Source organism: Somniosus microcephalus, chromosome 9 (assembly GCF_052327205.1).
Source record: "Somniosus microcephalus isolate GS21.2 chromosome 9, FLI_Smic_1.0, whole genome shotgun sequence".
In the NCBI taxonomy this organism is placed as follows: domain Eukaryota; kingdom Metazoa; phylum Chordata; class Chondrichthyes; order Squaliformes; family Somniosidae; genus Somniosus; species Somniosus microcephalus.
Genome location: NC_140995.1, coordinates 91,288,534 through 91,302,302, shown reverse-complemented (window position 1 = coordinate 91,302,302; position 13,769 = coordinate 91,288,534). Strand labels below are relative to the sequence as shown.

The 13,769-nt window shown below is 44.0% G+C and overlaps 1 protein-coding gene across 10 annotated transcripts in view; it reads right to left on the bottom strand.

Annotated features, from left to right (window-relative positions):
- Nucleotides 1-13,769, bottom strand: part of LOC147112521 (pumilio homolog 2) — a 126,391-nt gene that overhangs the window by 97,816 nt on the left and 14,806 nt on the right. For 9 of the 10 annotated variants that reach the window (XM_085996848.1, XM_085996838.1, XM_085996842.1 and 6 more), the window contains exon 3: nt 2,198-2,266. The exons of the other annotated variant lie outside the window; for it this stretch is intronic. In XM_085996848.1, coding sequence (XP_085852974.1) covers nt 2,198-2,266 — 69 coding nt within the window. The remainder of the gene's footprint in view (nt 1-2,197; nt 2,267-13,769) is intronic. 10 annotated transcript variants of the gene reach the window in all.

Here is a 13,769-nt window from a genome sequence, read left to right as displayed (position 1 = left end):
AACACAGTGGCCATCCCATGGGGTAGAGGAAGAGGAACCCTGGCCCAATGCTATTTCAGCATTCCAGACGGCCACAACAAGCCATTTTACTTGTCTGCTTTCTTCTGGCACCAAGCCAATTGACAAATTTTGAGCAAAAGCAAACATCTCAGTTCAATTACTGCTGGGCTGCAAAGATATTAAAACCATAATTATTTCAGTGTAATATTTAAACACTTCAGAGTTATGAACACACTTCAATTACAAGGTGTCAATAACTGAGGTTCATATTTTGACTTTTTCCATCAAAGTAAACTTAAGAAAACATTTGGATCAAGTTTAACAAAACTGAGAAACTAAAGTCCACTTTTCCTAAAAAAAAATTGCAGTGTATATTCTGACTGGTAGCTTTATACAATTGCTTCTCCCGCTGCCACCGCCCCCGCCCCCCCTTCCCCCAAAAGAGACACACAGAAACAATTAGGTACTGTAGTAGGAATACATAAACTTGATGAGAGACATAGGAAGTCTTAGTATGCAAATTTTTAATTAATTTGTTAGGCAGAGGAGGACTAAAAAGTGATGCAGCAAGGTAAAAAAATCAAGTGCATGCGAGATCATTGAAACAAATATTAGTTATTTTTAATGATTTCCATTTCTAGCTGGCTTATTGATAACAAATGATGATTCTAACATTTGAAATCTGAAGATTGTGTTCCCTGATGCTTGGAGTGGGGAAATAAATGGATGGACTGAAGAAAACTGCATAAACTTTTTCTAAAAATTACAGTTTAATCTTCAAAACTGCCAGTTGTGATCTTATTTCAACATTGATTTAATTCTCCATGCTTCTGTACACTTCTTGTGCACCCTTGCCATATCCTATCGATTCTCACCTTGGTTTTCCACACGGTCTTCAAATTAAAGAGCATTGTCCCATTTTTAGCTCCGATTTTCAATTCTTCTCACCTCACCTTCTCTCCAGTCCTCCCTTAACTTCTCCCTCCATATAAACTCACCTACCTATATTCATGGCCACTCCCCACCCCCACTGTCTCAATTACTGACAAGGATATCTTCTGCCACTTCCATGTATCACTCACCACCCATATCCCCCTACTTTCTTTCAACCCCAGTTCCTTCTGCATCCGTCCCTGGAAAAAAAAAGTAACTTACAACTAACACTTTCAAACTCCCAACTGTCTCGCCTTTGGCCCTCCATTTGTCATGATACTTCTGCAGCTGGCAATCTGCTCAACCACCCCAGATGCCCTTGTCTCTAGTACAGGAAACTTTTTTTATCCGGCACTGACGGGACCGGCGTGGTGCCGGTTTATCAAGAAGTCCAGATTACAGAGAGGTATAGTAAAAGGTACAAGAGCCCCATACACAGCAACAGACCCAAGCTTCCCTGTTGCTTAGCAACAGGTGCAGGAACCCCGGCCACAAGATCCAGGCGTCCCTGTTGCTTAGCAACAGGTGCAGGAACCCCAGTTACAGGAACTCCAGTTACACAGCCACAGATCCAGGAACGGCCACTAATATGAAGTAAAACTTACCTGAACCTACGCCTGAATTTTGCCGGTTAAGAGGTTTAGTTATTTAGGTGCTGGTAAATCAAGAGTTTCCTGTAATATCCTTACTCTCCCCCAGCCTGGTTGTTTCCTTGGTATGGTCCCCATCTTCGCTCAAGGGACAAAATGGAACTCTGGAATTCCCTTAAATTTTTCCACCTCTCCCTCCTTCTTTAAAGACCCTTCTTATAACCCACCTCTATGACCAAGCTTCGAGTCACCACACCCAATAGCTCCTTCTTTGGCTAATTACACTTGAAGTGTCGTGCGGTTTTCTACTGAAAGCCGCCATATACATGCAAGTTATTGTTGCATTCTTCCCTTCAAAGTTCCTGTTTTATCTTATTAGTCTCTTGTAGACAGATAGGATTAATTATCACTTTACGATGTGATGTACTACAAGTATACTATCAATATTCCACTTCAACACTTACCTCCATAAAGCTCCAATGCAATTTTTAAAAGCATACTTCAACATTTATACTACGGAACAGATATAGAATTTTAGTCAGGACTCTGGCACTCAACTCTGTTTTCCACCTCACTGGTACACACAGGTAACTGGTATGGTGAAAATAAAGCACAAATCTTTATCCAAAGTTGAGCCTGGAGTTCACAAGAATTCCATCTTTTAGCCAACTTACTTCTCCCATTCCCCGTCCCTCCAGTGCAAGAGCTTGAAAGTCATGATTCATCTCATCCACAGATCGAACCTGCAGGAAACACACTTCTGTTATTAAAGGAACTGTGTTACTTGACAATGGAGCACATTTTTCTGTGAAGTTTTCATTTAAATAAGAGATTTAAAAGACTTAAATTGAGTTTTGTTCACATTTCGGTAACATAAAAGGGAACACTAGTCTTTTGTAAACATATAAATAGTAAAAGGATGGTCAAAGGGTGGAGCCGATTATGGACCAAAAAGATCTTCTTGTGGAGGCAAAGTTGCTAATAGAGACTTTGCACCTGTCTTTACAGAGAAAAGGATGTTGCCAATGTCACAGTAAAAGGAGGAAGTAGAAGAGAAATTGGATATGATAAAAAATAAAGATGAGGTACTAAAAAGGTTGGCAGCGCTCAAAGTAGAAAAGTCATCCAGTCCAGATGGGATGCATCCTAGGTTGCTGAGGGAAGTAAGGGTGGAAACAACGGAGGCTCTAGCCACAATCTTTCAAACCTCCAACAACGGAGGCTCTAGCCACAATCTTTCAAACCTCCTTGGATATGGGAGTGCTGCCAGAGGACAGGAGGGTTACAAAAGTTACACTCCCATTCAAAAAAGGTGGATAAATCCAGTAACTACAGGCCAGTCAGCCTAACGTCGGTGGTGGGGAATCTTTTAAGGACACTAGTCCGGGAGAAAGAAATGGGCTGATAAATGACAGCCAGTACAGATTTGTTACAAGGCAAATCATGTCTGACAAACTTGATTAAGTTCTTTGACATAACAGAACGGGTTGATGAGGGTAGTGTGGTTTATGTTGTGTATGTGGACTTTCAAAAAGCAACAGATAAAGTACCACATAATAGACTTGTTAGCAAAACTGAAGTACATGGGATTAAAGGGACAGTGACAGCATGGTTACGAAATTGACTAATGGACAGAAAGCAGAGAGTAGCGGTGAATGGTTGCTTTTCAGACTAGAGGGAAGTATACAGTGGTGTCCCCCAGGGGTCGGTATTAAGACCGCTGCTCTTTTTGATATACATTATTGACCTGAACCTGGATAAACAGGGTTTATTTCAAAGTTAACCGATGACACAAAACTCAAATGTAATAAACAAGGAGGAGGATAGAGTCAAGAGTCATAACGGCACAGAAGGAGGCCATTCAGCCCATTGAGTCCGTGCTGGCTCTCTGTGGAGCATTTCCAGTCAGTTCCATTCCCCCACTCTATCCCCGTAGCCCTGCAAGTTTATTTCCATCAAGTGCCTATCCAGCCACCCCTTCAAAACATAGAAGATCGCGATGGAGTGCTTTAGTTCCTTAGTTCCTGAATGGTGGTAGATGTTCAAGTAAATATATGCATGTGAAGTACACTCACACAATACAGGTGAATGAGCACATGTGGCTACAACATTGTCACCACACCTGTGGCTAGTCAGCAATTTCTATTGGACAATACTACTTTAGAGGCACCAGCAACAATTGACCCCTTTAGGTATGTCTCAGTGCCTCTAGAAGCTTCAACTATACAAGGCTCCTTTCCTGTTGAAATTTTGCTAAAACCCAAATTCTGTTTCAAATACTAAATATGTATAGGCAACAAGCTCAACTGATGTGTTTGGATCACTTACGTTACTTATCAAGTAAGTGCCATAAATGAATTAGCAAGCTGCATAATAAAGATGCTTTTTAATTTTGTTCATTATCAGACCGCTAAACACAGATGAAATAAGACATGCATTTACAGAACGACTTAACACGTCTCAAAAACATCCCAAAATTTCAGACATGAATTACTTTGAAGTTCTGTAACTTATGTAAAAAAAGTCAACATTTTGTACACAGTAAGATTACATAGAAATGTACAGCACAGATACAGGCCATTCGGCCCAACTGGTCTATGCCAGTGCTAATGCTCAGCATGAGCATGCTCCCACCCCTCCTCATCTAACCCCATCAATATATCCTTCTATGCCTTTCTCCCTCATGCTTATCTAGCTTCCTCTCAAATGTATGTTATTCACCTGAACTACTCCTTGTGGTAGCAAGTTCCACATGCTTGCCACTCTTTGGGCAAAGAAGTTTCTCCTGAATTCCCCATTGGATATAATGGTGACTATCTTATATTTATGGCCCCTAGTTTTGGTCTCCTCACAAGTGGAAACATCTTCTCTACGTCTACCCTATCAAACCCCTTCATAATTATTAGGTCACCCCTCAGCCTTCTCTTTTCTAGATAAGAGCCACAGCCTGTTCAGCTTTTCCCGATATGTATAACCTATCAGTTCTGATATCAGCCTTGTAAATAATTTTTGCACCGTCTCCAGTGCCTCTATAGCCTTTTTATAATATGGAGACTAGAATTGTGCACAGTACTCAAGGTTCAATACAAGTTTAGCATAACTTATCAATTCTATCCCTCTATAAAATGAACCTGGGTGCTTGTTTGCTTTTTTTGGCCTTATTAACCTGTGTCACTACTTTTAGTGATTTGCATATCTGTACCCGAGATTCCTCTGCTCCTCTACCCCATTTAGACTCTTAGGCCTAGAAATTGGGTTCTGGTCTTGCCAGGGCTGTAGCGTCAGAAAGTTTGCGCCAGCGGTAATGCGGCAGCGCGCGACGAAAATTCGGGTGCGCCGGGCGCTAAAACCCTCCTTTAGCGCCTCAAAACGGGCGTGAACTTGGGTTTCCCGGCGCTAATCCCCCGCTGCGGCACCCGATGCGGTGCGGCAGGCGGGGGAACTGCAGGCCTCCTCCTCCTGTTAAGGAGGAGCTGCCTGCAGCCGACAACTGTCCGGCGGATTGACCCGACATCTGAGCCCGGCACCTCGGGGAAGTGCCGGGCTCGCATGAGACACTGATCAGGGCCGCGGGGGGGGGAATGCAGGAGTCCGGGAAGGGAGGTGCGGGCAGGCGGCCGCCGGCCGCCGCTCCACCTTTATGCGCCGGCGCACACTGGGGTAGACTCTGTTGCCAGAGTCTTAGTTGCGCCTGCCACGGGCGAGGCGGGCGCAACTGAATTTCGGCTTGGGGCCGGGTTACCACGGCAACCGGGACGCTGCGCACACCGATGACGTCATCGGTGCCGGCGCAGCGCTACCGGTGCAACGCCGATTTAGGGCCCCAGGGAATTTCTCAACTGGCCATAACTCCGGTGCTAGGCCCTCTAGCGCCTCAAATGCGGCGCTAAGCCTACCGAATTTCTAGGCCTTAGTTTCTAAGCAGTATTTGGCCTCCTTATTCTTCCCATCAAAATGTAACACCTCACCCTCACCGATCTACCTGTCACAGATGCATCTGTCCATGACAACATTGGCAGCAGTGACCACCGCACAGTCCTGTGGAGACAAAGTCCCGTCTTCACACAGAGAACACCTTCCATCGTTATGTGTGGCACTACCATCGTGCGAAATGGGATAGATTCAGAACAGATCTAGCAGCTCAAAACTGGGCATCCATGAGGCGCTGTGGGCCATCGGGAGCAGAATTGTAGTCCACCACAATCTGTAACCTCAGGCCGGCATATCCCTCACTCCACCATTACCATTAAGCCAGGGGACCAACCGTGTTTCAATGAGGGGTGCAGAAGGACATGCCATGAGCAGCACCAGGTGTACCTAAAAATGAGGTGCCAACCTGGGGAAGCTGCGACACAGGACTACATGCATGCTAAACAGCAGAGGCAGCATGCTATAGACATAGCTAAGCAATCCCACAATCAACGGATCAGATCAAAGCTCTGCAGTCCTGTCACATTCAGTCGTGAATGATGGTGGACAATTAAACAACAAAGCAGCCCGCTGGATTGGTACCGCATCCACCTTAAACATTCACTCCCTCCATCACCGGCGCACCGTGGCTGCAGTGTGTACCATCTACAAAATGCACTGCAGCAACTCAGCAAGGTTTCTTCAACAGCATCTTCCAAACCCGCGACCTCTACCACCTAAAAGGACATGGGCAGCAGGCACATGGGAACACCATCACCTGCAAGTTCCCCTTCAAGTTACACAGCACCCTGACTTGGAAATATATCGCTGTACCTTCATCGTTGCTGGGTCGAAATCCTGAAACGCTCTCCCTAACAGCACTGTGGGAGTACCTTCACCACACGGACTGCAGCGGTTCAAGGCAGTGGCTCACCACCACCTTCTCGAGGGCAATTAGGGATGGGCAATAAATGCTGGCCTTGCCAGCAATGCCCACATCCCAGGAATGAATAAAAAGAGGCTCCATCAATATCCCCATTCTCAATGATGACAGAGCCCAGCACACGAGTGCAAAAGACAAGGCTGAAGCGTTTGCAACCATCTTCAGCCAGAAGTGGATGATCCATATCGGCCTCCTCCTTAAGTCCCCACCATTACAGAAGCCAGTCTTCAGCCAATTCGATTCACTCCACGTGATATCAAGATAACGGCTGAGCGCACTGGATACAGCAAAGGCTATGGGCCCCAACAACATCCCGGCTGTTATGCTGAAGACTTGTGTTCCAGAACTAGTCGCACCTCTAGCCAAACTGTTCCAGTACAGCTACAACACTTGCATCGACCCGACAATATGGAAAACTGCCCAGGTATGTCCTGTCCACAAATCCAACCCGGCCAATTATCGCCCCATCAGCCTACTCTCAATCAGAAGCAAAGTGATGGAAGGTGTCACCAACAGTGCCATCAATTGGCACTTACTCACCAATAACCTGCTCACTGACGCTCAGTTTGGGTTCCGCCAGGACTACTCGGCTCCAGACCTCATTACAGCTTTGGTCCAAACATGGATAAAAGAGCTGAATTCCAGAGGTGAGGTGAGTGTGACTGCCCTGGACATCCAAGGCAGCATTTGACTCTGTGGCATCAAGGAGCCCTAGTAAAATTGAGGTCAATGGGAATCAAGGGTAAAACTCTGCACTGGCTGGAGTCATACCTGGCACAAAGGAAGATGGTTGTGGTTGTTGGAGGTCAATCATCTCAGCTCCAGGAGTTCCTCAGGGCAGTGTCCTCAGCCCAACCATCTTCAACTGCTTCATCAATAACCTTCCCTCCAACATAAGGTCAGAAATGGGGATGTTCGCTGATGATTGCAGAGTGTTCAGTTCCATTCACAACTCCTCAGATAATGCAGTCCATGCCCCGCATACCTGGATAACATTCAGGCTTGGGCTAATAAGTGCCAAGTAACATTTGCACCACACAAGTTCGAGGCAATGACTATCTCCAACAAGCGAGAGTCTAACCACCTCCCCATGACATTCAACGGCATTACCATTGCCAAATCCCCCACCATCAACATCCTGGGGGGGTCTCCATTGACCAGAAGCTTAACTGGACCAGCCACAAATACTGTGGCAACAAGAGCAGGTCAGAGGCTGGGTATTCTGCAGTAAGTGTCTCACCTCCTGACTCCCCAAAAGACTTCCCACCATCTACAAGGCACAAGTCAGGAATGTGATGGAATACTCTCCAGTTGCCTGGATGAGTGCAGCTCCAACAACACTTAAGAAGCTCGACATGATCCAAGACAATGCAGCCGCTTGATTGGCACCCCATCCACCACCTTAAACATTTACTCCCTCCACCACCGGCGCACCATGGCTGCAGTGTGTACCATCTACAAGATGCACTGCAGCAACTCGCCAAGGCTTCTTTGGCAGCATCTCCCAAACCCACGACCTCTACCACCTAGAAGGACAAGGGCAGCAGGCGCATGGGAACACCGTCACCTGCTAATTCCCCTTCAAGTTACACACCATCCTGACTTGGAAATAAATCACTGTACCTTCATTGTCGCTGGGTCAAAATCCTGAAACGCCCTCCCTAACAGCACTGTGGGAGTACCTTCACCACAAGGACTGCAGCGGTTCAAGGCAGCGGTTCACCACCACCATCTCAAGGGCAATTAGCGATAGGCAATAAATGCTGGCCTTGCCAGCGACGCCCACATCTCAGGAACGAATAAAAAAGACATTGAAATTTATTTGCCAATTAAACACCCATTTTGCAAATTTATTAATGTCCTCTTGTATTTTGTTGCAGTCTTCCTCAGTATTAATTATACCCCCTAATTCGGAGCTGTCCGCAAATTTTGAAATTGTACTTTTAATTCCCGAGTCCAAATCGTTTAATTCCAGAGTCCAAATCGTTTATGTAAATCGTGAACAGTGGCCCCAGTGCCGATCCTTGCGGAACACCATTTGCCAGTCTGAGTAGCTAAACTTAACCCCTACTGTCTCTGTTCTGCAGGCAGCTTGCTCGCCATTCTGCTACTTTTCCAGTGACTCCACATGCTCTGACCTTAGTCATGAGTCTACTATGCAGTACTTTATCAAAGGCCTTTTGAAAATCCAAATATATTATATCTACTACTTCTTCAAAGAATTCAATAAGGTTGGTCAAGAATGACGTTCCCTTTTGAAATCCGTCTGACTATTCATTGATATTTTTGGTTTCTAAATGTTTTTCTATTATATCTTTCAGTAAAGATTCCATTATTTTTCCTACCAGCAATGTTAAGCTAACTGGTCTATAGTTCCCTGGACTTGTTCTATCTCCCTTTTTAAATATAGATATTAACATTAGCTATCTACCAGTCCTCTGGCACTATGCTTTTCTAACATATATATAATAAATAATATAAAATATAATATATATATATTGTATATATGTGCCTCTCCTTGCTCTTCCCTATCTTCTTTTAACATGCACAGATGCAATCAATCTGGACTCTATTTTATCCTCTAAAGTTTGATTAGATTTTATCAATTATCTCCCCCATTTCTATCTTAAATGTTTTTATACCTTTTTTGATCTCTTCTTTTAATGTCACGCCCACTTTGTTAGTCTCCCTGGTAAATACTGAGGCAAAGTAATTGTTCAACATTTCTGACATTTCACTGCCATCCCACAAATAACAATGAGGCAGCCAGTTGGCTTTGGTTGGGGGGTGGGGGGGGTGAAATGTTGCCCAGGATGTCATAGTATTATGTGATTTTTAACATCCATCTTGGGTGTCAGTCTACATTATGGGCTCTTAAGTCATGCAGTGGGGTTTGACTCAGAGGTAAGACTGCTACCAACTTAGCCAATCTCACATTTGATCAATCAGATATGTTTACTCGTCATCTGCCCCGAGAGTCGTGCAAGCAGACAGCAGAAAGTTACCATGACCTGCTCAACTGTTTTCTAGTGGAGAATGAGGTCTAATTTTTTACATAAGAATGTAGAGCACAGAAACAGGCCATTGAGCCCAACTGGTCCATGCCAGTTTACAGACAATACAACATGGCTGAATACCTAAGCACGGTAAAAGATAGCAAATTGAGAAAAACCTTGACTATGTACAGACTTAGTGAGCATAGCCTGGCCATCGAAAAAGGCAGACAGACAGACCAGGCTGCCAAGAAAGGACAGGATATGCTCTCACTGCAGTCAGGGAGTGGTGGAGACAGAGATGCACTTCCTCACAGCTTGTGGAAAATATCAGGGCATAAGGGGGAATTTCTACCCAAAATTCATAAAAATATGCCCTGAATTCAAAAATTTGAATGACGACCAAAAACTCCCATACCTATTAGGGGAACAGAGAAATTGCGTAACCTTAGCGGCAAACTATGTTACAGCTTGTCATAAGCAGAGGGACAACCATTAAATCTAAGAAAAGAGTATATACATATATGAGTGTATATTTATACACACAGGGATATACCCGTTTATACACTGTATGGATAGATCTGCGTTTATGTGTTCAACCATAAATGGGTGTTTTTTCGGTGCTTTGGCAACATAAGATGTACCTTGTCATGCCAATAAAGCAATTTGAATTGAATTGAATTGTGCTCCACACGAGCCTCCTCCAACTCTCTTCATCTAACCCTATCAGCATAACCTTCTATTCCTTTCTTCCTCGTGTTTATCTAGCTTCCCCTTAAATGTATCTATTTCAAGAATCTACATTTACGAAGAATCTATTGCACCACTTGCAGTTATACTGCAACCAGACTGAAAACGAAGCACTGCAAAAGTGGTCTCACATCAAACAGTAAATGCCAAGCTGAAGCTGGTTCAGCTGTAGTTACACTTCAATTATCATTTAAACCAATACATTTTTAAAATGTTAAAAATTACCACGAAGCAGAAACCATGTCTGACTAATGCAAAATGTACAACTAGAATATTAAACAAAAGATGCTGCAATCAGTAATATTCAGTCCCTATAAAGATTTCTCAGTGCCAGTTTGAATGCTCATAACTTACAAAATTAATCAACTGAAGCACTCCAAACAAATGCAAATTTTCACACACTGGTGAAAAGTATTAACTACTGTACTGCTTTTCTAGTAAATCATTAAAAAGGGACCATTAAAAAAAACTTAAGATTCCTTTAACTCTTGCAAGCAGGAAGGAGCAAGAACCTAAAGCTCACCTCTATATGGGACTACACAGAACTTTAGCTCAAAATAATCTCCAATCATACCTGCAACAAACCTTTGTATAAAACGGGCACATTTTCCAGCATCTACTTCTTTAAAATGCATGGGGAACCAGGTAGTTTGGATTATATTGTTTGTACTTGCAACTAGCAACTTTACACAGAAGTACTTGCAACTACTTAACTCGGAATACGTATCCCATCCATCACTTCATACTTAAGGCTGGAATAAATGAAGCCAAACATTATGAAAAGCTGCATGTTCCTGCACTTAAGACTTCTCTTTAGCGCTGAGTTCTAAGTTGCTATTTCATTCAATTCAAAAACATTAACAGTTACCAATGCAATAACTTGTTATTTTATGCAGTCTGTTCAGATATATTTCTGCATGCTTTAACATTAGATCTTAAAATTGTCTTAGCTGGAATGAGAATTCAGAAGCAAGGGCGAGAACCTTCAACATCAAGCAGTGGATTGAAAAACATATACAGGTTGAGCGTCCCGAATCCAGCAATCTCGGGACCGAGGCCGTGCCGGTTTTCGGAACGTGTTTCTGACGTCCAAAGTCCGGAAGACCCTGCAACCTGGGCTCGGGCATTTCCGGACTTCGGACATCAGAAACACGTTCCGAGTCCGGAAATGCCTGGGCCCAGCTGGCGGCAGAAACAGGGTGTCCCGATTCCGGATGACCCTGCCACCAATCGTCCTGGAGTCCGGAACTCTGGATTTTGGGCGCTCAACCTGCATATAAATTTCTATAGCCATGAGTGGAATACACAATAATAAATGCACCAAGTCAAGCATGTCAGATGTTACTAAAAAAAAAAATCATAATTATTAATTTGGTTCAATTTACCCCTCAACATACATCCCTCAGCCAGAAACTCAATTCTCTCATGCATGGAGAATTCAGTCTCCCCTGCGCTGCTCACCCACTGGCGACCTTCATGCTGAACCAGTCACAAAGAGCACTCCTTCCTTTCTAATTGCATGACAATTTTTTGATGATTGTTCTGCTTCGATCCAAATTCTATTCCTATTATGCTTTCTCTGTGCCTCTTGATTACATGTTCTTACTAGCATTTATTTATTTAATCTTGTTTTCAAGCCACTGCTTGATGTTGAAGGTTCTCACCCTTGCTTCGGAATTCTCATTCCAATTAAGTCAATTTTAAGATCTACTGTTAAAGCCTGGAGAAATCTACCTAAATAGACAGCAAAGAATTAGCAGTCAGCAAGAATAAATGTTTAGATAACTTCTAGAACATTTAATTGGTATCTAGTCGATCTCCTGTGTGCTGCACACATACAGTCAAGACCAAGTGCTAGCTTTAGGTGAAGCAGGGTTAGAGGGTAGGAGTCAATTGGACTGGGGAAAGGGACAGGGAATAGGGGAGAACTACAGACAAGGGAAGAGGAGATCACTCTCATTGGAGGGGAGTGGGTGCACTACATAGCCAGGCATCGAGGGCCCAAAATTGTTTCTCAGTGAAGAGGTGTACATACAGACAGCCCAGAGATTGCATCTCTGTGGTGCTGGAGGCAGGAGGGGCTGGGCAGGTGAAACCTGTATAAACGGACACTCCCAAAAAAAGACAACTGCAAAATACAGACATTTATTGAGACACCCATATAACTTTGTGGTAAAATATGCAAGAGGCACTCTGAAACATGTACTCGCAAATTACAAACTACAGATGGCCCTCAATGCACCAAGCCCTTTTACAACTTAAACAGTGGGACACAGCCTGTTGCATAACTGCTGTACAGGAAACTTTCGATTTACCGGCACCTAAATAACCGGAAATCTCGGTTAACCGGCAAAATTCAGGAGTAGGTTCAGGTAAGTTTTACTTCATATTCTACTTGCCTTCCTCGATCTGTTGCTGTGCAAGGGTGTGACTGCAGCTGTTGCTAAGCTACAGAGACGCTTGGAACTTGTGGCCATTGTTCTAAACCTGTTGCTAAGCAACAGGGTTTGTTTCTTTATACGGAGCTCTCAGCTCTCCGTATCTTTTACTATAGCTTTCGGTTATCCGGAATTTTTGATGAACCGGCACCACGTCGGTCCCGGATAAAAAAAAGTTTCCTGTATCTAGAACTTTCACTGAGTCGGGACCAATGGCGCTTCCCTTGTACTTTGCTTCCAAGTGGCAGCGGATTTTGTGAAAGAAACAGCTTTTGTGGAATGGAGAGTTCTTTACCCAGCATGCGCAGTGGCAATGAAACCACTATCTCTGGGATTGCATGCTTGCACAGCTCCATCTCAGGGATAGAATGGTTTCTCTGGCACTATGGATGCTGGGTAAAGAACTCCTCATTCTACAGAAACATTTATACAGTACATACAATGATCATCTTTGACAATAAGGACACCTGCAAACAAAAATAAGCTGATGCCAGTCAATGGCCCCCTAATTTTTTGTTTCGAGTGCACGACCTCTAAAGGGCTGTGCAGTCCATTCAGTTTCGCGCATGCACGAAACTTAACATTGAAAAAGCCGGTCCCGGGCTGTGCGGGACCGGTAGACGGCTGCGCGGCCGAGGGATCGCTGATGCCAGTCCCGAAGATGTCCGTAATTTACAGGTTTCACCGTACCACCAGAGGGGAAATTTCCACCATGCATAATTTGTAGCAAAATCATAAACATATTCTTTATAAATGGTTCTACAATTCTCCCCATCTCTACCCCCACCCCCAATTTAATCACCCACCAAAACTGCGTTCCCGGCTAGCTAGTTTCTTCTCAAATCAATCTGTGTACTTCATGGTTCATTCTCTAGACTCTCCATTTATGAAATCTGCAGATTTCTTCTACTCTCTTCCTTTTTTCTATCAATGGCTAACTCAATTCATTATTCATACCTACTCTATTGCTGATGATGCCACTCTAGATTAAACAACCCTACTGCACATGCTTTCAGCCCAACAGCTGAATCACTATTTTTTGATCTCTTCAATGCCCATAATGGGGCAATGGAAATCTCATTACTTTCCATTCTTCAAAGACTATGGCCCGTATTTTCCGATCGGTGGCTTCCTGCATGTGGAGGCCTCCGATCTAGAAAAAAGTCTACGGACTTACCTGAGGGCTCCTGAGGTCCGGACACTTCCGCTCTTG